Raw genomic sequence first — 24,073 nt, 5'->3', positions numbered from 1 at the left:
CGATGCCTTGTACGGCCTGAAGATGATTCCCTGTGAATTGAAACTATAGTTGCCACAAGCAACAATTTTGGATTACTGAATGCAGGTATTTAAACCATTATAATAAATATTCAAACGTAATCCGGAGGCTAACAACTCTTGAAAATGAAATTTGACCTGAGAGTTAAAATTCAACTGTCTGAATGTGGTAAGGTCCCATCCGGATGTTTGAAGTTCTACTGTATCTGGTAAAATGTAGATTAAATTATTTTAAAACAAACAGTACAGTTAAACATATTACAGTTGAAGAATACGTTGTGTGTTTGTGATTGTTGTTTGTTAGTTTATACATATCACACATATAGTTTAGGGTTGACGTGTAACGTGTAAGGGAACACAGTCTAGACTAAACACCCATGCTACTAGACGTCATGCCACGACACGGTACCACTATACACACATAGGCACACTAAGCTTCATTAACATTAGTTGATTAAGTGTTTCTTTGGTTTGCACAATCACAAAATTAAATGCATGATTTAGACTGCATGAATCAGTCGTCGTCAGCCTCAAGCAACACCTCTGTACAACAGAGTTGCAGCTAAAAGCCACTTATTCTTAAATCTGCATTTAATTTCATAATTACTACAATGTTAAACAGGGAACCTGTATAGACATGGTGGATGTATTAAAGTAAATATTCAGTCAGTTTTACATGTATTTACTTATTCTTATAAAGTACAACTACATAAATGGTAGATTTGTATAGAATAGTCATAAAACCTGAAGTAACAAAAGCTGGTGAAGATCTTGATAACAATAACAAAATTAACAATCAGCCATATGGCTCCTTTGGGTAGGTGGTCATTACAAAAACGGGAAAATCAATGTTACACTGTAAGTAAAAAAAATGCAAAATCACTCATTAACATTCACAAAAAGACTGTATATGAAAGGAAGACAGTTAACTTCTATCCAAAGCTCAACATATGTATAAAATCAAAAGAAAACTCTTTTTGTCAGGTATTTAAACATTAATAGATTTAAACGCTAATTTAACAATAATATTCTATAACATACTCATGTCTAATTACAAATGTTCTTAACACTACTATTGAAAAGAAAAAGTATTTAATAGAAACGATTGAATGCTTAAAAAACACAACAGCAAAACCATCTTTTACAAAAATTACTTAATTTATTGTGCTTTACATCTCACTTCTTCATTTCCTCTTCCTTATTACAATGAAACAGTCATGTAGATAACAAGTAAAATAAAGAAAATCAAAATGACCATATGATAATGATTATGAGCTGAGTGGAAGTATAAATTTAAATTACATCAACATGTGTATATAATCAGTGAATGAAATATGAATTTGAACCGTGATCTTAAAGCGTGTAGTTCTGGTGAATGCAATGATAAAAGCACGTTCAGGAACAGAAACAACTCTGTTTCTGTTCCTGAAACGAAAAACGGGCCAGTTGTGAAAGTCCTCCTGAGCGGCACCGCCCAGAAATAAGTAAAAAAGAACCCGCCAGGTCTTATGAACCGGACGGCTAGGCGGTGGTGCCAGGAGGAAGTAGTAAAACATTGTAGTAATTGCCGTGCGAGGAGGGATAGGTCAGGGGGTGCAGCAACAAGCATGCACATTGCGTACTCACTGTTACTGCCACTGCAACTGCAAAGTTAACATCTAACATTCACTAGGTTACACGAGTCGAGTGTTGACATGTTTTCATATAAAAATCGACTGGCATTTAACTTTCTTGCACATAAAAACTTCCTTGATTCATTTCCTATTATAAAAACACTCTAATCCACAAATTTGATTCTTTCTACGTTTGTGTGAAATGCAAAAGATAAATTAAAATACTTTCCAATCAAACAATCAAAGGAATTGTAATTCTTGTTAATGAAAACACAATATACATCTGATTCAGTCCTAAAACAATCAGTCTAAAAACCCATGCAAAAATTATAGTAGGGTTGTTACCTTAATTCTCATCGGATAAACATGCAACTGTAGGATAAGGCAAGCGATAAGTTGCAGCAGCCCTCACTCCAGTCCCAAGCATGACCTTCACTATACACTATACACAATACAATATACAATGTACAGTATACAGTTCTCTAGGTGCATGGCATCTAAAGTACATCGTTATTGATTTTGTTTTGTTACATTTGTATTAAGTCACTGATAATTTATGATGATGCAGCAACTAGTTCTCAAACTTAAGTTTAATCTTAAATTAAGTTTTGAAAGGGTATAAAACGATACTCAATAGAATTCATAGCCTTTCTAGTTTTCTTTACAGCCTAAAACAGGAGCTGCAAAAAAAGGATGAACTTTATTGTTCTATCTCTCCATACTTTACACTTATTGTATAAAAAAAACACAAGTGTTATAAAATAAATGTTCTAATTTTGAGTGTTTTTCAATATAAATGGGAAAAGTATGTAAAGCTACACTTTAAAAATTAAATTACTATTAAGATAAGAATGCTATGATCTAAATATATCTCTGCTTTTTATTCCTTACGACCAGTGGCGGCGATAAAAGCCCAAAGGCCCCCGCAAGTATGTTCGCCAAGCCCCCTCTCCCAATAATCTTTAAAAACATTATCGCATGTTTTACCGCCTTAACTTGCACTTTTGCTTGGCACAGCATCTCCCGAGGCGTCATCATCGTCTTCCATGATTGCAGCAAAATCGTGAATACTTCACGTAGTCATGGAAGAAACATTATCATAGTCTACAGTGATTACAACCAAACCTATGACATCATCAGATAACAACATCATCGTCGTATGGCCCAATCCCTAATATCTCCCGCGACCTGTGGTGACGGGGAAATAATTTTTTCCACAATCGCGGCAAAATCCTAGATATATCTCTCGTGGAAAAAGAAACGTCATCATCGTCTTCTGCTATCGCGGAAAATATCCTCACCCGCGGGGAAATGTTGTCGTCAATATCCGCGATCGCGGCAAAATCGTAGGCCTAATCTTTCAATTTCGAGAGTGTGACCCTCGCGGACATAAAAGCTTTTACTTTCAATTGGGCATTATTGTATTGAGTAGTGAGAAAATCGGCTCGAGCTTGATTTTCTGACTTTATGCTTGATCTCTCAGGCTTATAGTCCAGGCTCTACTCGGCTTGAAAATCTACATTATATAAAAATCACCAGTTTCCAAAGCAAACCTTTTTTGGACCTTTCTGATTTGGCCCGAGGCCCATAGGTAAGTAAAATTTTTTAGCTGACTCGAAGTAAACAAATCTAAAGGGCAGCCTCCTAATAGTAAGAAATGAAATTAAATGAAAATCCTTTAGCATCAATGGAAGAATGGCATTATTTATTAGCTAGTGTCCTAGCCTTTAGTCACCTAGGTATTTGCCCATTTGATCGTAAAAAAATTTTCAAGCTCATTTAGTTGAATCAGCATAGAGAGCCCTGCCCTCTCTGGTGTGACCCGGGGGCCGCATTGGTTCTAAATACGGCCCTATTATAGCGACTGCACACAGTCCTCGAGGGCAGTTGATGCAACCTGCACGACTGATGGCAATCTTTTTACTTAGGTTGGAAGGGAATTTATATCAATCCGTCAAGTAATAGTGTCAGTTTAGCTGTTGTAAACTACTTGCCCTAGTGCTATAACTGGGTTTAAGAAATTTTCGTCAAAAAAATAGCGTATGGTAATTCTCATATAAATTTTGTTTTAATAGGGGCCGTGTGGCTGAGCCTGTCACACAATCGCAAGCCCGTGTCCCGGTAAAATTTCCTGAAAAATCCCGGTCAAGGCTCACGGGCACCCCCCTTAGCGCGCGGGCCCCTCCGCACCGTTACTGCTTACGACACAATTTGTTTGAAGTTTAAATATTTCTTGTCAGATTAGAAATTATGTGCAAGTTCCCTGTGTAGGTTTTTGGAAGAGGGTTTATTCTACACCCTTTTTTAAGAAATAGTCACTGGCTTACCAAGATCCAAATAGCATTCTGTGGCCGTAGAAATTATCCAACTCTTCCGAGTTCCAAAATCTGCAACATCAAGTACTGTACACTATATATCGTATGTATTAGGAGTAAAAACATATTATGATAATACAATCATACTCTGAAAATATTGGATTATGGACCAGACTAAATGGGAAATTCAAATTAAGTAACTAGATAAGCTATGAATTCTCATTGGTAAGACAGACTGTTCTAGCATAAATCTCTGGCTAAATAAAAGTGTCTAATGATTAAATAACTACAATAATATTTCATGAATAGATTTCACCAGGTTTTTAGTAACCGATTTCTATAAATATTGTTTTTAAGTAGACAAAAGTTATGAAAAATTTAGGCAGAAGCAAGCAAATTAAAACACAAAAATTGGGTGCATAGCATTCAGATATCATGCAGAAATAGAAAAGTGGATTGAAATTTGTACTCAGTAAAAGTAAGCATTATTAAATGATTGATTAGCCCAGTGGTTTGTGTAGCAGATCAAAACAAAAAACGTCAATTGGTTTAAACCTAGAACCACATGTAACTGAACAAACCGTTCAAAACTCTGTTAACATTGCCATTTACTAGTTGCTGCATCACGCTAAGCAAATAAAATACTAAACTGTCATTCGATAAAACAAAATCAGAGAGTGCAAATCTGATGTACCTACGATACTACTACTACATCATGTACAAGCCAATAAAAATACATATTAACTATTACAAAAACATTTTGAGGTAATAGTCTGGGGGTTTCCTTACATTACCCTAAATATTTTTTGAAATTATTTAATATGGGGGTCAACTAAAATTCTGCTAAATGTGTATAATTGTTAAAAGTACAAAAAACAGAATACTTGGATCTAATATTTTTGTATTATGGGCTTACCATTCCTCAGTGATTCTTTTTGTCTCACTATATTCCTGTGGTGTTCAATGCATGCCATAAACTTATCCCTCAGACTATTATTTCAAAGTGTTCCACACTACAGTACATAGGCAGCCAGCCTGTATTACAATTTTGCCACTAGCACTAGGTAGCTAGTTCCTAGAACCACCATGCACCATAACCTCCCATCCACAAGGCACACTCAGCTGCTAAGACAAGCAACAACTTTAGGGTAACTAGTCTTTTCACCACTACCAGGGTTCAATTGTGTGTAATCCGACTTAAAAAATTAAATAAAAACCTATCTGAACATTCGAGGTTTTTGTTTTACAAAAACTTATCCAATAGCGATACCTGAAGAGAACACTTACAAAATAGGTATACAATATTCCTTATTGCAAATAACTTTTAAATTTGTATCTATATTCATTGGTGTTGGAAAAGAGTTTCTTTGTGAAACAAATTTAGAACGTAAGCCATAAATTTACCCGTCAAGATTTTCAATGTGGAAATTCTTACACAAAATATCTCTCAACAAATTATAGTAATCGGAATTTACTTTAAAACGATCAAAAACATAATCCAGGATACATACAATTTAAATCGAGAAAGCGAACTTTTCATGATAATTTGAGCCGAAACATGCAGTTTAGTTCAAGCTCTATCTAACCACTTGAGGAATCATGCAAACCAGCAATAGAATTAGGAGAGGAGAGAGGGGGGAACTGGAATTGCACATGTCTTCCTCACAAAAACACATATGGCCCGTTCCTGTACTTTCCATCATGCAAACATGATCCACCATGAATAGGTTTATTTGTAACTGCGATGTACAAGTTCTCCGGACACTCTCGTAGGCTGAAACAAAAATAAAATAAAAGTACATTAATGATATGACCTTTCACTATCAATCCTATGTGACACAGAAATATGAGGCATGTCTCTAAAACAATGAGGGTAGAACGTAGAACCCCTCATATCAGCAAAACCGACTCCTCGGAATAACCAACCTAGTGTCCAACAGTCTACTTGTTACACGATAGGCAATTGTGCCGAGAGTGTTTGGTTAACCGAAAGGCATGGGTATGGGTGTTGCAGTAATTGCGACAGATGAATACCAATGTCACAGAGACTGCAAGACATTCTCACGGGTTTTGCCGTGATCCCTGGAGACGATTACCGGCGTTGACGAGACCAAAGGATATCCTCACGTTGCTGTGATCGCAGGAGACTATTACCATATTACCGGTGTCAACAAGACCGAAGGATATCCTGATCCTATTTTGCTCCTCCTGATATCCAACCTTTTGACCGTTCCGACCTTGTCCCGGTCCCGTCATGGTCAGATATGAGGGGTTTTACTGTATTTCTGAACTCAGCATCAACTCTGAATTATAAGTTTAATATGTCAACATCATCCAGTATTAAATCTTTAATTAGGTCACTAACAATATACCCACTGGGGTGAATCCAAAACCTCCGGGTTGACTTTGGTTGTTCAATCACAGATTAAAGATAGTAGACACTCTCTTTAACCTTTGGATCTATTGCACCACAACAATGACAACTTAACACAGCTGCTAACAACAAATCATCATCAGACACATCTCAGCACAGTGTAAATGGTCATCATTTTAAGTTAAGATGCATGGCACAATGCAGTTTGCAAGCCGGCGACAACTATGCCGTGCCTCCAAGCCAATCGGCATAGTGGGGATGCGGCTTAAGGGAGTATCAGCCAGTACTTCCTGTTGCATGGGCTTCATTGGGCAAACTACTTTTTGTTACCATTCTCCCAACTTATGTGTGAACTTATTACTTGTTTCAGGTTTCAAAAACATTGCCACAATGTCCAATGCTATAAAATGTTTGAATTTCTTATATTTTTTTCTGAAGGATATTATACGCTCACAAAGTTTTGAGGACAAGTGCTGCAGTCTAGCTACATATTTTATTTATTTAATGAGTATAAAGACAAAGGGCATTTTAACACTAAGTTATACATAAACCTTGTAAAAGGCTTGTCCGTAGGATTCCTTGAATTCACCTGAGAGGCTGAAAAAGAACTAGGTGAATGGTTTTTGGTTTGGGCTAAGCTTATCACTACTGTGCATTTGATTACAATGCAACAACTGACTCAAAAATTAAAATCATCAGGTACCATGTAAGTAAGCATCCTCTAAATCTTTCAACTCTCTGTGTCCATACCAGGCTAATTCGCTTCAATCGTACATTTATTATTGTATATTATTTTACTTATTTATTTTCATTCCATGGCCAACATTGGACCAATACACTGACTGATAGAAGTGATAAGAGTTTTGACTTGATTTCTCTTTAGTTTATTGAGCTGCAGTCAAGCCATGTCAGGCTTTTGCAGCATGGTGTATAATGATCGGTAAAAATGTGTGTTAAATTTGTTTCAAATAAATAAATAAATAAGTAAATTAAATAAGAGGTATTATCTTTTTGTTCTCTGCCGTTTTCTGTTCTGCCAGTACATTTTCATCTGGTCAGATGGCAGTTTTCTTTCTTCATCTAGACTCACTCTTCCTGTTCTTTATTTTTTTGTGATTTGTATGTGTTAGTCAGTTTTCATCTTTTGCAGTGTTGTAAATTTTTCACTTTTTATTTAAAAACCTTCGATGGTAGTTTTACAATCTCTAGTGTCTGTTTTCTTGGTTGGTTTTACTGATGCTCTAACTCTTATTACTAATTCAAGCAATTATTCAATCGAATGGGTTTGTTGTTCTAAAGATAGTTTCACTAGCAGTTATTTCTGGTTGTGTGACAGTTTTGTACTGTTTAACCTATTAGCAAGACATATTTTATTGTGTTTTTGGTGACTTGTTGTGCTTTAGTCAATTTCTTTTATATAACTTAAAAGAGTGAACTTACGTGATCTAGAATTGCGGACCATCTTGACGCAGCAACCATTGCAGGTCATGAGGGGCGGCTGGTCCCGTGGAAGCGCTGTATAGTTAAAAGGATCCTTGCATCTTGCGTCCTTCCAGCTGTCACACTCATAGCAGTAGATTGAGCGAGCTGCGTACATATGAAAACAAGTATGTACACAATCAAGATTAAGTCGGGTTTGTGTAACTTTGAATATCACAGTGAAAATTTGTTTTGTGATTTTTCCAATCATTCAATACAACAAGAGTCTCTCATACAACTTAAAATTACGGTTGTTAGAAACAAGACGAGGATTCGGTTGGTTTCCTTAAAAATAACCTTTAACGTCCCAATTATCCACGATAATGAGTGTCTGAGTGATTGTTGATATTGTAATACAAACCTAATGTATAATACCTGTGAAATAAATTACACTTTGACTTTGAATGTGTGTAATACAGGTTTAGGTAATAATAAAACGTTTTCATTGTAGTGGTACCTTTTTTACTTTGTTTCACATACTTCTGTTTAAAAAAGAAATATGTATTAGAGAGCCTATATAAAGGATTAGTAATAACAAAGATTAAAACACACACAAAATTTAACTTATTAACTCATTGCTTGTAATCGGTGACTCATCAATTGTCGGTGAAAAGTAAATAATGACAACTCTACTGTCTGCCCGTCTCTGGCGATGGGTCTCCTAACGCAATGTAACGCTAAACATCTTGGCTGTCACTTTATAACATACATTTAACTTTCATAATATTTTTCGGATCAGGATTAATCATCTTGTGGATAATCGGGAGCTTGTTGTATGTTTAGTAGAAAAAAGTTATTAAAAGTTTTTTTTCATTCAAGGACACTTAAATTACTGTAGTTTCTGATTATGCTTTTGGATTCACGATCATATAATACAGTAGTTCAAATTAATTATTCTTAAGCCTGCACGTTTCTTTCTAGGTTATATTTTCATACCTTAGTAGATTGTATTTACCTATACTAGGGGCCACGAGAGTCTGCAGTTGGCGGCAGCCAATACCAAACTGGGGTAGCGCGACGTTGCAACATCACCTGTTCACTACTTTTTGACACTAATTAAAATATACTAAACAATATTTTCAAATCAGCTGATATTATTAGATTTGGCAACACCGCACTGTCCTCACTGGCTCCTTCAAATTTACATGGTAAATAGGCTCCTCCCTTCAACTGCAGACTCTCGTGGACCGTTCTGTAGGATGTTCCATGACTCATGTCTCCAGTTAAATGCAGCAGCTTTCAAATGTGAAACTACAATAAAAGCTACCTAAAATAGTTTCATAGCAATGCATATTTAATTCTATAATATATCTTAACCTTTACTTAGAAACACTGTGAAAAAGGTAAAAGCTATTTGTACTTTTTGAATCTACCTATAACTGAATGACACAGCAAAATTCTTTTGTATTAAGAAACCAAATCAATCGTTCTATACTGTAAAATAAATCCTTCATTAATTATAAATTTATCCAGTCCCAAGGTTGACTTTTTTAAAACAGCGAACATAGAATTGTTCAAATTTAAAGAGAGAAAGAATTTAATGAAAATGTTCCAAAATTATATATAACCAACTATATTTGGAGTTTTTCAATTTAATAAGTAATGATATTTATTTTTAGATTGTACAATTATTTATATTCTTGACACAACCTTGGGTTGTTTTAACTTCTGTTCTGATTTTATAATATCACTATGACTCGATCAATTCCTTTTTGCTCTAAAATAAGCTTTGCAGTTTACAAATAGTGTTCAAGCATGTTCAAAGCATGAATATGCTGTTTACAATTCTTGCTTCCTAAACTGGTATTGAATGCATTCCACTTATATTTTTGAATCATATATTTCGGTAATTTTAATTTTACTTTTCGTGGGAAATATAAATAATCTGTATAATTTAGTTGAATGAGAAAACTAGGAGCATTTCAAATAGGGAATAACTTTAAGATTGGGAAATCAGCTGATGAAACGCACAGTTTCAATAAACATTGTGATCATATAGTCCTTCCAAGATTACCGATTCCAACATAAAATATGACAAAACTAACAAATAATAATACAATTAATTTTTCAGGTCCAAAAACTGTTTCATTCACAGAATCCTTATTGTTTTAAAATTTTTTCTTTGTACAGGTTTACACTACTGTATTGAATCCAGTAAACTTTACATTACAAAACATCCAAAAGTATATTTAATATTTATAATTTTTAATCCACTACATACATGATAAACTTGTTTAATAAATCACTCCAGTATTTGAGACGGGATGATCGAATATTAATCAATTTAATGATAAAATGTATTCAAACAATAAAAAAACAACACACACACTGGTACACTCTACTGATATTAAAAAACAACTTACCTTTTTTCCAAGATTGCTGTCTAAAATTTGAACTTGAAAACTTTGTTAGGGAATGTAATTAATATTTTTAAACTGTAAGATTTTAATAACAAAAGTTGATAGAAAATGCTATTACTGACAATCGTTGAAATGTAAAAATTAAAAAATAAAGTGTTGGGTCAAACAACAACTTATTTTTAAATGAACTCAAAGAGATCCAATAAGATTTAAATGTATATTATAAGTTAATCTAAATTTGGAAATGATCAACAAAATTATTATTACCTTTATCACCATTTCACCCCTGATTATCCAAATGTTCTTAACCTCGCATAATCTGTCTACAAGATTTTATCAAATACAACCTAGAACAACTTTTACTTTCAGTGGAAGTTAAATGTTCTGCTGTGTTCCTTGCTAATGGGAAAATTACTTATACAAACAGTAACATACCTATGATTGTGTTTTATATTGTAAGTCTTAATCTAACTAAAGTATTTCTAAGTTAACTACACAACAAAAAGACTCAACGTCATCAAAGACCAAAGTTTTATATCTACTTACCAACAACTACTCAGGCAAGAATAAACTCTGTAGCTCAAAGCGCAGCCCAGCTATAGCCCATACTTACCTAACTTATGATGTTGAATAGTTGAAAAATGAACTTAAACAACCTTAAAGATGTAATCATGCATGATAACTACAGTATAAAGTAACCAAACTGAACTTCTATTGCAGAATTTATTTTGATCACCAGATTGTTTGTTGCTCAACCAATATCATTATATGTTGCTAGAGTTAATTTTATTAGAAATCTTTGATTTTTGAATAGAATTAGTCCTGCTTTCTTTAGACAAATTGTATCATTTATTTCATTTTCAAACTATAATCGATTAGATAATTATTGGCTTTATGTTCACTGTCAAACCATTACTTTAAAATTTGTTAGGTTGTTAAACGTTCTGGTAAACTTCTGTGGTATATGACAGTGGTTTTTAATATCATACACCCATGTTATGATATGATTATTACTGTTATGATATGATTATAATATGATTATTTTATATTGGACACTCTTGGTAATAATTTACATAAATGTAGTGATGTAACATAGGACATCTGGGCCTAGGTACATGTGGAGAGAACAAAATTATAAATTATTTGTATTGTTTAACTTTAGCATAGCTTCACAATTAAAAAAAAATAATAAAAAAATAAAATAAGTGAACTTGTTACAAAGACTATAATTTTCATAAATTGTATTCTGGTTTTTATACTTATTTATACTTAATATAAATGTAAATGCTTTTGCAGTCTTATATTTGTACAAGTAGTGTTTCCGTGCAGTTACAATTTGAGTTGCAGTTAAATCCGTTATCAAACATTTCTCAAATTATTTACTGCCACTCACATATATACAGTAGTGATTTTTACCATCTGGCACATTGATAACTCAGGCTGAAGGAAAATGGAAAATACTGATACCAATATTTCTGGACTAGAACCAACCATTGCTACTTCATATAACATTCTTTGCTTTCTAAGCTCCTAGGCAATTGCTGTACTGTGTCAATGGAATAAAGTTCACTTGAATTTGAATTTATTTTCATTATGTCTAGTCGTTATCAAACTTAAAGACATATTGGATCATTGTTTTTTTTTTATAGAAGACTGAATGGCCATAAAATGCTGAGTAATATTTGAGACTAGAGTGTTATTCCAAACTGTCTACGATGTTACACCCAAAAGATTTTGTGCTGCACAGACATACTACACAACATGGAAAAGAAATTACGAGTCAGTTTTGTCTTTTGTTATCTTTATGGAGGGTTAGTAAACCAAAACCAATTGGTGTGATGTTGTTATATTGTGTTATAGCTAATCATTAATCTTTTTCATCCATCTATAATTATTTGTTTGTTTTTACAGAAACAGTATACAATACTTACTACCCTCAAATTTAACAAGTATGTATTTTATTGGCCCAACAAAGCTAACTATACTAAACTTTCTCCTGGTGAATTCGGTTTAAAATGGCTACTGACCAAACTGATTTAAAATTGTCTTGGTCAGTAATATTTATAATTCTAAACAGCTGCGGTGAGCATAAATTATAACAAGATAACAGCTTTAAAATTAATAAGTACTCCATTTAAATTAGAATTCATATGTTTCACAATTAAATGCCTTAATTTGTGCTGATATTTTCTGATTTATTAAAATCAATACTTAAATATTTACTATCAAAAATCACATTGATGCATGTTGAATTATTTTTTTTCGTAAACTGAGCCAAAAGTTCCCTTGTTGATACAAAAGTTGATACAATTTAGGCTTTGTGAAAATTCCTTGTAGTACTATATACATTATAACTACCATCCAAAACTGTGTTACCTCTTAAACGCTTTTCTTGGTCAAACGTTAATAAAATTAAGATGCTAGAATAGGTGAGGCAATTTATATTTTCAATGCTTGTGTGAAAATTTTGAATATACAAATTTACACAGTTCACCTAGAATCCAACTGAACATAGCCATTCTATCCATTAATTTTACAGTTAAGTTAACTGTTTAAGCATTATAATCTCAATTTTTATTCAAAAACACATATAAACTGAAATACACCAAGAGAAAAAAAATTATGAAAAGCCCTACCAAACAATAGAATGGAGTTAGTATCGACTTACTTTGACACTCAGCATGTGAGGTTTGTAGTGCAGCGAGGAGGATAACTGTAAATAGCCAACAAGGATGTAAAGAGTTATGAAATATTAGTCAAGTCTAGGTAAGATTAGTCACAGGTCACAGAAATGCTTTGCCAGACGTGGCTGCCTCTCTGACGACTGTTGTTCTGTCTTAATTGTTCTGTGATTTTTTAGCTCAATATATTTTGTTCTAGGCAAAAATAATATCTTGTGACACTTTGAAATCCACTACTCATCTAGTAAAGATTATGAAAAGTGTATAAATTATTTATATAAAAGATTTAACAAGTGTATAAATGATTTATTATCTTCCTCAGAATTTATCACTTACTAGCCTTTGGATGCATATCTTAGTATACGCTAGACTAAGAAAGTGTCTCTCCTCAGACCCACAACCATCCATAACACCTCTTCTTAGTTTGATGTTATAGGTGGTTTTGGGTCTGAGGCTGGACCCATAACATCTCTAAGGAAGCTCTTAGGCGAGTAATAGTAGACCCCTTGGATTTGGTCAGGAGTCAGGACTCTTCTCTAATAACACACTTCTCAGAATTTGCCTTTAATGACCAGGAGGAGGCATGTCAGGTAAGTACTAGGGATATTCGTCAAGACTGAAGAGTGGGAAAAGGCTTACCAAATAGTAGGGGGAAAACAGATGGATTAGAGGCACATTTGAACCTTTCAAGTATCATGAAGGAGATGGGACCAGACCCGTCTTCTTACAAAAGGGTGACTGCTACTGATAATCTGTAGACTTAATATGGGCCTAAACAATGCCCCCGGCTCTTGGTGCCACAATGGAACACTTCCAAATTGTGAACTTGAATAGTTTACGGCTCAAAAGAAAAACCACAGTGGAACCGGGACAAAAAGAGGGAGTGAGGCCATAAATTGAGATGAGCATCTCCTCTTGCTAAGAATCCCTCTGTGTTCCTATAGGAAATAATTTCCATTTTGTAATTTGTGCCGGAAATCATGATACTTGGCTATGCAGACAAGAAAATCTGCTTGGAACCTCCCTTGATGAAACTTGACCCACGCCCGCCGTCACCGCGCTACCGTGTAATCCTCGTGGTGTGAAAAAACAACAGTGACTCCCAAACACTTGTAGAAATATGTGAATTTACTTTTATAGTTTAGTCTAACTCTGAAGATGCCACACACTGTGGGAAAATGTGCATTAATGAATAAATTTTGACAAAAACACAAAGCAACTAATCATATAAAAGGTAACTTAAATGGCCATCATATTTTACCCGTTTTGACATGGCAAATCTGACAAATCCAGTGAACCATGCAAAACACCGCTAAGGTTTTTCATTATTTTTCACTACCCAATGGTTATTTACCCGGACCACATCACTAGTTTGGGAATACTTTGAAGCCATCTGCAGGTTAGGCGAGCTCAACAGTCACACTCTGCTTGGTTCTTGGACATTCTGGGCTTGGTATTTCATCTTAAAATTTCACAGGACTCGAACCATACTGTGGTATCCCCAATAAAAGGGCAATTTATGTTATAAACTCTTGGGCACAACATGAACACAAGAGAAGATGTGAGGCTTGCTCAGGTCAGGGCATATGAGTAAACACTTGAGCGTCCCTTGTCACCAACTGCAGCAGAATTCCTTTCCTTGGACTGAAGTCCAACAGATAGCAGGCTTTATCACAGGACACTGCCACCTTAGAAAGCATATGCATAGAATGGGTCTATTTGTGAGCGACCCAGTATGCAGAAAATGGGGTCTCCAGGATGTGATTGCTGAACCTCTGCTCTTTGAAGTAAAGCTAAAGTCGTTCAGGGCTGACTATTGAAAAGATGACTAAGGGACAAGCAATTCTTCGGAGATTTTCTAATCAAGGGAATCTGCTGGTTTTTCAGGTAAATTTTTGCACTTTTTGCACTGATTTGTTGTTGTAAAGTTCGTACTTTAATTTGTTTGTTATATTTTTGTTTTAAACAAGTACCATAGTATATATTTCAAAGTGTTACAAGACAATCATCCTTGATTCTGTAATAACTGTCAACACCATGGGGTGATCAAATTACATGTATCTTACTTTAAGATTGTATAATCAAAAACAGAATAACAGCCTTCAGATGCTTAGCGACAGCGACAATTAGTAACCAGACAAATAGCTTACTCACTAGGAAAACATAAGTCCGCATCGGTACATGCTAGTGATGTGAGCACAACAACTGAAAACAAACAGGTATTGCTGAAAATATAATGTTATGTCAATCAAAAGTTGATAAATTTGTAAACAAAATTAGTTATAGTACAGCAATAACAGATATGGAAAATTAAAGTTTTATATCACACTTTTAGAGAAATGTTATCATTCATCTTTGAAACCAAGAAATTGACCACCAGAACCATTTAAGTTGAAAGCAAATAGTATGACAAAATTTACCTATAATCTAGAAAAGGTCGATAGAATTCTTACAAAGTAGAATTGCAATCTATTTTAATCAGCCCAATAAGATTATAGTAAAAAAAGCCAGACGGACAAAAATGTGGACCCAATGTGTGCTCGTCTATTCTGACTTTTTAAACATCTCAGGATTTAAGGGAGAAGGTAATATTTAGGAAAAGACTGAGCAAAAGTCAATATCCTTGGAAATGTATATATGACCCAGACCCAACAAGCTCAATGGCAAGCTTATGACAAGCTCAATAACCAGGTGTCTTTATAACGTGTTAGGGCAGGGAAATAGCATTGAACAAGTCTTATTTTGAAGTATAATAAAGTTGAGTTAGTATATAACTAAGTAAATTATGGTCTATACATACCTAGATATATTATTATCATAGCCTTTTTTTCTGTGCGTTTCACTTATGAACTAAGATTCTTTTACTTGTAATCATGTTCCCGATGATTTATAACTACCATAGGGGTATTTAAACATGAGCTAAAGCTCAACCTTTTTCTTTGAGGTAGGGCTAAAAGATAACCCCAACAGACCATTAATTACTACCAAAAAATGGAGAAAATATTTCAGATTTACTGTTAGAAGTGTAAGTTATGATAGTGAGTTAGTTGGTATGAATCATATTACAAGGAAGGAAATTTACTTACACTTCAGAAATTTTGAAATAGTCTGCTTTCAATTTAATGTATCAATTACATCAAAAGGAACTATACAAGAAGGAATCAAAGGATCTGACAAAATGTATTTTAAATTTACATTTATGTGTAGTAAAAATTGTTCCTACTACATTGCAGTTGCAGGTTATGAAGCCGTTTACACTTATGACTTAAGCTATGGTTCCACAGACTGTGGAATTTCGGCCGTGCAGTGTGAAATTTTCCTTTGCAGAAATCATGCCGCGTAAAATACGGAGGGATGGTTCCTCTGAAACTTCGGAAAATACGTTGCGGAAATTCAGTTGTGTTCAAACTAGTGACGAGTATGGATAGGAAGACGAAAGCCCTCGTGGCTTTTCGATACTTTATGACGATGATGTTGATGATGATGTTGTCGATCTTTTGTCTTTATTGATGTCAACTCATAGTGGTCGGAGTGATATATTTAAGAATCGGAACAGCAAAGGAGCTTAAACATACTTCTTCTTAAACATTTGGTAGACAATGAAAAAAAGTTTAAGCGGTCTTCCGTGTGTCATAAGACCAATTTTTCATTTTGGTTGATGTCATAAAAGATTACTTACCCACCAACCCTACTAATCGAGACAAACAACCTTTGAATGCCGAGATTAAACTAGCAATAACATTAAGGTGTGTACTAAAATTTACTAAACGTTCATAAACACCTCTCATAAGCACAAATCATAATGTAATTGCAAACTACACGGTCACAATAGTTGATAGCTCCTCTCCGCTGGCGGCTCTCGCACTGCCACTGCTCTCAGACCAGTATGATTTGTCCGCCATGAGAAACCGAAAATTCCGGACGCGTAAACACACGTAAGTGGAACCGGACACAGGGAACTCCATTGAGTCCATTGAACCAATGTCCTTGTAATTCCGCATCGCATGGCGGAAATTCCGCAGCCTGTGGAACCATAGCTTTAGACACTAGTTCATAAACTTACAAAAATTACAGGTTTATAAAAGACTTCTCTTGTTTTGTAAAAAAAAGGTTTAGTTCAGGAAACCCAAATGTAAATACCAGTTACATACCCTACATGTTAAAACTCATTGGAAAAAAACATATTTATGACTCATTAATTAATGCTCATTTTTTACTCATAAATATTAAATAGGTTTAGATTGGTTAGATTCAGTATAAATGCCAAAAATAAAAGTTGGCCCTTATCAGAGTTCAGATTTTAAAAATTGTTTTGTGGTATTGTGATAGATATCAAAAGTGGCATACACTTGTACACTAAAACAGTTTAGCCTCAAGGTACCTATGTCAATATTATTACCTTGTTGTGCCCTCTTTATCATTAAGTGTACAAATATATTCTAAAATAAAATAGATATAGCAAAATGTATATGAAACATAACAGTTTGATAAAATAATGAAATAAAATAAAAACAATGTGAATGTATTGAAAGCATTAACGAGATTTCTTGGACTTGCAGAGAGTATAATCTAGTATAGATAAGTTGACGTAAAAACTAAATTTTGTAGGTTGTTTGCAAAGGTGGATAGACCAAATTCACATTTATGAGTACGTGAACAGATTGTATCCATCAAGAGTTATATTGTACATTCTAAATTCATAATTTTAATAATATAAAAATAAGATCCCATTAAAAATGTTAACATTTCCCAAATACTTTAAAAATTGCCGAGACTTATAATTGAAGAAAACACAAGTCCTGTCTATTGCATAGAAAATGAAAACCCAAAGAACCATCAGTGTTAATGTTTTGTTTATAAATCTTACTGAAATAAAATTAGCAAACCGACTGCTGCAATATTTAGTATTTCACACCAAAACAGAAAGAAACAACTTTACAGTAGTGAAGGTTCCAACAGACTGAGTTATTTTGGGATTCATAGAAATAGATCACACCCATCTCTCCCTTATAAATCATGTCATCGCTTTGATGTTGATACATGTGGTTGAAGATGTTGATGGGCTGTCACAAATCTTACAAGTAATATTACTATGCAATAATCTACTGGAAATTAATTTTTTTTTACAAATAAAATTGTTACAATAACATGTTTTGAGCTTTTGAAATACATACTAATGTACAAAAGAGTAAAGTGTATAAACTGATGGACAGGTATTAAAGAGTCCTGACAATCGTCATGGTCGTAGGGTAAAAATTTTAATGGAAGAAACCAATCTTAGTTACTCTAATTTAATATAAAAAATTATATGTTTCATACATGCAGTTAATGCTCAATATAATAAAATTTAACTGAATTCATAATAAATTTAATAAATGTAGGCTACTACTTAAAAGTTCAAATAAAATTTTGCTAAACGATTTACAATGCAGTTGTTTCAGGTATGTTATAATTTATTTTACTATTTAGCCTTTAGAACAGTTGTGGTTTTTTTAAGCAGGAATAGTTGCCGCCTCTTAAAACTTTGCTTGTCAATAGAGAATAGACGCAGTAGGTATCTGTGGAACATATCAAGCATAGTAAGTAGTGTTCCATACAGAACTACGATGGCGGTTCACTTTGGCAATAAATTGTGTCTTTGCTACAGCTGAATTTAAATCAAACAATAATGAATAATGGGAAAGAGTTCAAATATTTTGCTTTGTATATTTTAACCCATATTATTCATCTCTAATATTGGAAATATCGAATTTACATTTTTTTTTTTTTTTATTGTAGACAAAAGAATTCTAATTAATTAATAGTAGTATACTAATTTAGGGCAAAATTTGGTAAATACAAATTGAATGTAGTATTTTTAAGAGGTCAGCGGCCTCTTTAAACCTGCATTTGCCCATCCACATGGGCCACAGAAGCCTGTGCATGGAACGTCTCCACTAAAACAAGGGGTGAACTGTACGGCTAGCGGGGCACCGCGGCTTTGGAAAGGTAAACAATTTACTAACGTTATCGGCAAACCGCAAACGAATATTCCACGGGAAACTCGTAAACATGTAATCATTGACAATGACTATTCCAAAAAAGGAAGGATAGCTAACTCACCTGAATAAAGAGTCCCAGGAAGTCAAAAGAACACATAGAAAATTACACATCAAACTGATACTTCGCCCCTTTCAGGGACTTCTTCAGAGGTAGGAGGTAGAATGGCAGTTAAAGTTCCGGCACTGTTTTAAATGTCTGACAGGCTTGCCAACACTTAACTTGTTTACACTAAAACTTATAAACTGTATATACTTCTTTTTACCTCCTGGGACTCTTTATTCAGGTGAGTTAGTTGTGTATCCTTCCTTTCTCCTCAATAATTATTCCAAAGCCAAAGCCAAGTTGCTTTTTTGCCTTTAAAAAACTATTCTCAAAAAAGGCAATCTATATAGCTTTTGTTGTATTCATAAAATAAATACCGTTATTTAATATACAACTCGTACTATTACTACTTTTATGTTTGGCATGTGACTTGTTGGCAATACTGCGAGTCCGGGACACACACACTGCGCATTCGTCCACACGCCCCACGCCCACCTACACTTGCTTGTTTCTAACCTCAAAACACAAACTCTTACGTCAACTCATAGTAGTTTCGTGATGTTCGTTGTGAGTTGTAAATTCAATGTTTTTAGTAATTTAGTTCAGTGTAGTTGTTACGTTACGATTAGCTCAGTGTTGTGCGAACTCAAACTGTGAATAAAGACGTGGTTTTGATGATATGCTAACAGCGTAACATTACTAACATTGTTTACATTGACCATCTATATGGACCCATTCCTATATTTAAACAAACTCACTCAACACTGTATGTAAAGGGTTTATAAAAAATACTTGCAAAACGTTCGATATCGATATATCGGACGTTGTGTCTATTGACGCAAACCCCCAAATACCTTTTATGGGGAGGGGGCGAAAATATAAATCTCGCCCCGGGCGTCTATTACCCTCGGGGCGACCCTGATTGTACTGATCAAAAGTAGCGGCAGTGACCAGGTAAAATATTAAACTTGAGTATAGTAGTTTGAATTCTTGCACTATGTATTAATTCAATTACAAACCTGGGACTTGAATGTACCACAGCATTCTCCTTCTTTTCTACTAGTCCAGAGACATCATCTTGATCATCCTCTTTCCAGTTTCTGAAATAATGTAATTAAATTAATTTTGAACAATAAGAATATTTGCATTTTAGTAAGACTCAATGTGTACAGTTACAATGTGTGCTGGGGATTGATCAAGTATTGCCCGGGCCGGAAGATTTTCACAGGCGTCACAATTTTAAAAATTGATATGAAATGAAAAAATATATCTTTATTCATATGGTATACAGCCGCATACATTCAATGGCGTCACTAGGCTTAAAACTAACTTAATCAAACTAACCTGTAATTCATCAAAATCATAGTGTATTATCGGTTAACAAATTTTTAAATTTATTTTTAGTTTTAAAAGTATTAGTATTAAATTTGGAAATGTTATCAATATTCATCCTCACCTCAGCTGAGATTTTGTCCAAAAACCTTTTCCCTGCACAGGTGGTTTTTTTTTTTTAAGAGCTCCAAAATATGGACACTGACAGCAATTTCATTTCTGTTCCGGGTAAAATGAGATAGAATAATAGAAACTAATTTGATATAAATTTGTTTGTAAGACTTTTTAGATAATTTAACTCAATGAATATTGTTAAATGAAGTTTTCATTAGCATAATTAATACATTTAATGATGTAAAATACTTACATAACTCTAAAGGAACAAATTCATGAACATAGGGTTATTAGCAGCGACGAGACTCGTCGCTCCCCATATTAGCCCCTTGTAAACAAACAGTCAACCCAGTCACCTTCAGTTTCGAGTTTCGACGGTTGTAATTTTGAAAAAATGCCTGGTGAGCTAAGTACTGACGAGGCATCGTCAAGTGCAGAAGACTTAGAAAAACTCAGCTCAACGGTATCTAGTTCTAGATTAGCAGGGCCGTCCGAAGGGGGGGCAACCGGGGCAAGCTGCCCCGGGCGCCGTGGCTGAGGGGGCGCGGCTATTTGTATTAACATAGTATTAAAATATGTAAATGTGACTATTATTCCTGAGGGGGAGGGGGCGCCACGACCACATTGAGTATTCAATTGAGTATTCAAGGGCAATCAATTTCAAGATCGGGTTTGTAGAAAGAGGATTTTTTTATAAATTATGCTTACAATTGAATCCCTATGGTTACAATAATCCCCCCCTCCTACAAGCCCCTATAAGCCCCTCCCCCTATAAGCTACATTAGTGAAGTTTGACGAAAACATCGCTGATGAACTTTGAAAACAGCATTTACCAACAGTTTTATTATCAAAAAGAAAATCTTTCTAATATTTACTGCTATATTTCAAAGGAGGTAAAAAGGGTTTTGTTATCATAATTTTAACTTTAAAGATAAAGTGTTAACATCTACTACGTTTTTTGCGGATGACTATAGAAGCTGTGGAACGTAATCATAAATTTATAAACAATGCAGATAAATAACATGTTATGAGGTTATCAATATAATAATTCATTTTAGTCCCTGCCCTATTCTGAGATACCGATACTGTACAAGAATGTAACCTGACTCTAAATTATATTTACTAACTTTATCATTTTAGTACCTTGACCAATACCTATACCTTTACCTTTACACATTTGAATATTTTCACAACCCTCAATAGTTTGAGGGTTACCTACAACCCTCTAGGGGTTTGAGGGTACCTATAACTGTATAATTACAGTTATAGGTCATTATGATTTTTATTTACAGTTAAAATTTCAGGGATGGAATTTTAATTAAAATTAAAAGTCCCAACTATAAATAAGAAAAATTAGTACCGGTATATAGGTACTTAGCTAGTTGAAGACTCTTAAAATATTTCAGAATTCTATGGCTCCCATGTCACTTTTCTGTAGTCACCATGCAGCATATACTAATAATAATATATTCATAATCTAGATAATTATTGCCACAAAGTTTTATAACAAATTATACAATGTTGTAGCTTGATTAATAAGGCTAGTATATCTCAACTTTTTATATTAATACTTCTATTAATTGGTGAACTTACCTGTTATTTGTGCAGTGGCATTTTCTTTTATTACAGTATTAGAAGAGAATCCAATATATTAGATTTAATCCAATATATAGGTAAAAAGACAGAAAATTATATTTACCCTAGTGCAGGTAAGTTATTGATCCATTTCAGTCTCTAGTATTTTTGAATACAAAACAAGTCTAAAATATAGCTTTTCAAAACTATATGCCTAAATTATATCACACACAATTCTATTAATTATTATAAGGTTGCCCAAATAATCTCTGCAAGTTAGCAATCACCGACTTCCCCGACCATAGAATAAGAGCACCCTGCAATGCTGTACAACCCCCTCCTCTCAATAATGCAGTAATAATCAAAGTGTCAAACTCGAACTGCGCATGATCCAGCATTTGCCACCACGAAGGGTGGAAGGGTGAAAATTTAAATCAATTTGAAGCAAAGAGTAAGCTTGTTTTCCAAGACACATGTACTAAATGAATTTGATAGTTACAAAATTTTGCTATTTTTAAAAATAATTTTAGTGATGGCGTGTTAAATTCATATGCATCTATGAAATCATACTTATTTGAGAAATGAGTCATCTTTAATACGTGATTGTATGAAGTTGTTTTCACGTAATAAACAAGGTTGTGTTTATTTGGGAGACATTTACTGCAGTATTCCATCCTAAACTGCCTCTGAGTTATATTGCGATCATCAATGACTCTTAAAAATGCAATACAGTAGTCGGTTTACACAATAATTACACCCATCCTCGGCATATACTGTACACATAATACAGATTGTATTCGTGATTAAACTCTATGTATTTTTCCGTCGTCTGCCACGGCCTTCTTGAGTTTAGTTCTCAGTTTATTTGAAAAGTCAAATCCAAATGTATTTTTAATTTATTTTGGTTTTTGGTGCAGTGTTTCCATTTGAGGGATAAAAATCCCTTTCTAGGGATATTTAGGGCCTTCGAGGGATTGAAAAGGGATTGAGGGATAACTAGGGATAATCAGCAAAATTGGAGGATTTTTTAGATTTTCTAGGGATTTCAGGCCTTTGACATTATAAAATTGAAATATTGATAAAATAATACATTATGGCTGTATTTCAACAACGTTAAGGACCTATTTTGGCTAATTTTGCAAGGAATTGATAACACATTGATTATACTGTACTACTTTTTCCCTAGGTTTTGGTAACAAATCGATTGTAGCATAGATAAAAGATACTCCTCAAGGAGTATGTTTTATCTATGGTTGTAGGTAGTGGTAGTGACGTAGTGTTTCAAAGTCGGAACACACAAGGGGAAGAGTAACAGCCAACACTGCACGAAACAAGCGAAGGACTGGAGTTGGTCGGCGGATCTAGATTACTGTATTTGTTTCTTAGTATAGCCTTAGATAAAACATACTCCTTAGCCCTGTACCCTGTGTCAATGTCGAAGTCGAATGTTTGTTTTCGTTTGACTTTGTTTGCCGGTGATTTCTGTGATGCTTTTTGGTTAGTAAGTGACTTGGTGTAACCTTTTCACCAAGGCATGGTGGCCATGTTTGAAAAAGACTAAGGCCCCTATTACACTAGGTAGCCTGGCGACGTCGCCAGCGACCAAACTGGCTACTCAGCTTGTCATGGGGCATTGATTCTTATGGATGTTATTACACGAGGGTAGCCAGCGACGCAGCCACACTTTGGCGACCGACTGGCTACCGAGCCCCGTCGCCACTGTGGTAGCCACTGGCTACCCATATTGGCGACGCTGCGTTGTAGCATATGGAGCTTATTACACTAGGTCGCCAGTATCACGTCGCCACTCGGTTAGTTCATATCACGGGGGTACTTGAACACTGTTGTGTTGCGTTCTGTTGTGTTGTGAGTGTGTGAATTGTTCACTTCAGTTGATAAAATGTCTATATCATCCTTTATGACTCGAAGAAACTGGATTGTGACATACGAAAATAATTGAAACATTTTTTATTGTCCGCACAGAGCTCATAAAAAAGGGTGTAATATAACCATTTTGATTCTCTTGCACTAAGCATTGGATGAACGTACATTTTTCTCTTCCTTTGCCTCCTTTTCTTCAGAAGTAACAGAAGGAGGAGATACTTATAATCACTCATTATTCACTGTA

At 34.4% G+C, this 24,073-nt stretch overlaps 1 protein-coding gene across 6 annotated transcripts; it reads right to left on the bottom strand.

Annotated features, from left to right (window-relative positions):
* Positions 1-684: 684 nt before the first annotated feature.
* On the bottom strand, positions 685-22,280 carry LOC128997960 (protein quiver-like). Of its 6 annotated transcripts, none has more exons than XM_054423819.1 (5): positions 21,964-22,280; positions 19,944-20,024; positions 14,995-15,045; positions 7,761-7,907; positions 685-5,720 (listed from the first exon to the last, which is right to left on the bottom strand). In XM_054423819.1, exons 2-5 carry the CDS (start codon positions 19,966-19,968, stop codon positions 5,524-5,526), a joined length of 420 nt encoding a protein of 139 aa, XP_054279794.1. In that variant the 5' UTR covers positions 19,969-20,024; positions 21,964-22,280; the 3' UTR covers positions 685-5,523. The 6 variants fall into 6 exon arrangements, with proteins under 6 accessions (XP_054279794.1, XP_054279798.1, XP_054279795.1 ...); XM_054423823.1 differs by lacking the exon at positions 14,995-15,045 and adding an exon at positions 12,828-12,872; XM_054423820.1 differs by having other exon boundaries at positions 22,070-22,280.
* Between the last annotated feature and the right edge of the window lie 1,793 nt (positions 22,281-24,073).

Source organism: Macrosteles quadrilineatus, unplaced genomic scaffold, assembly GCF_028750875.1.
Source record: "Macrosteles quadrilineatus isolate MER2022 unplaced genomic scaffold, UCM_ALF_1.0 Scaffold_7__1_contigs__length_78375512, whole genome shotgun sequence".
Taxonomy (NCBI): Eukaryota; Metazoa; Arthropoda; class Insecta; order Hemiptera; family Cicadellidae; genus Macrosteles; species Macrosteles quadrilineatus.
The sequence above is the reverse complement of the archived record's forward strand: the minus strand, read 5'-3'. Positions and strand labels throughout refer to the sequence as shown.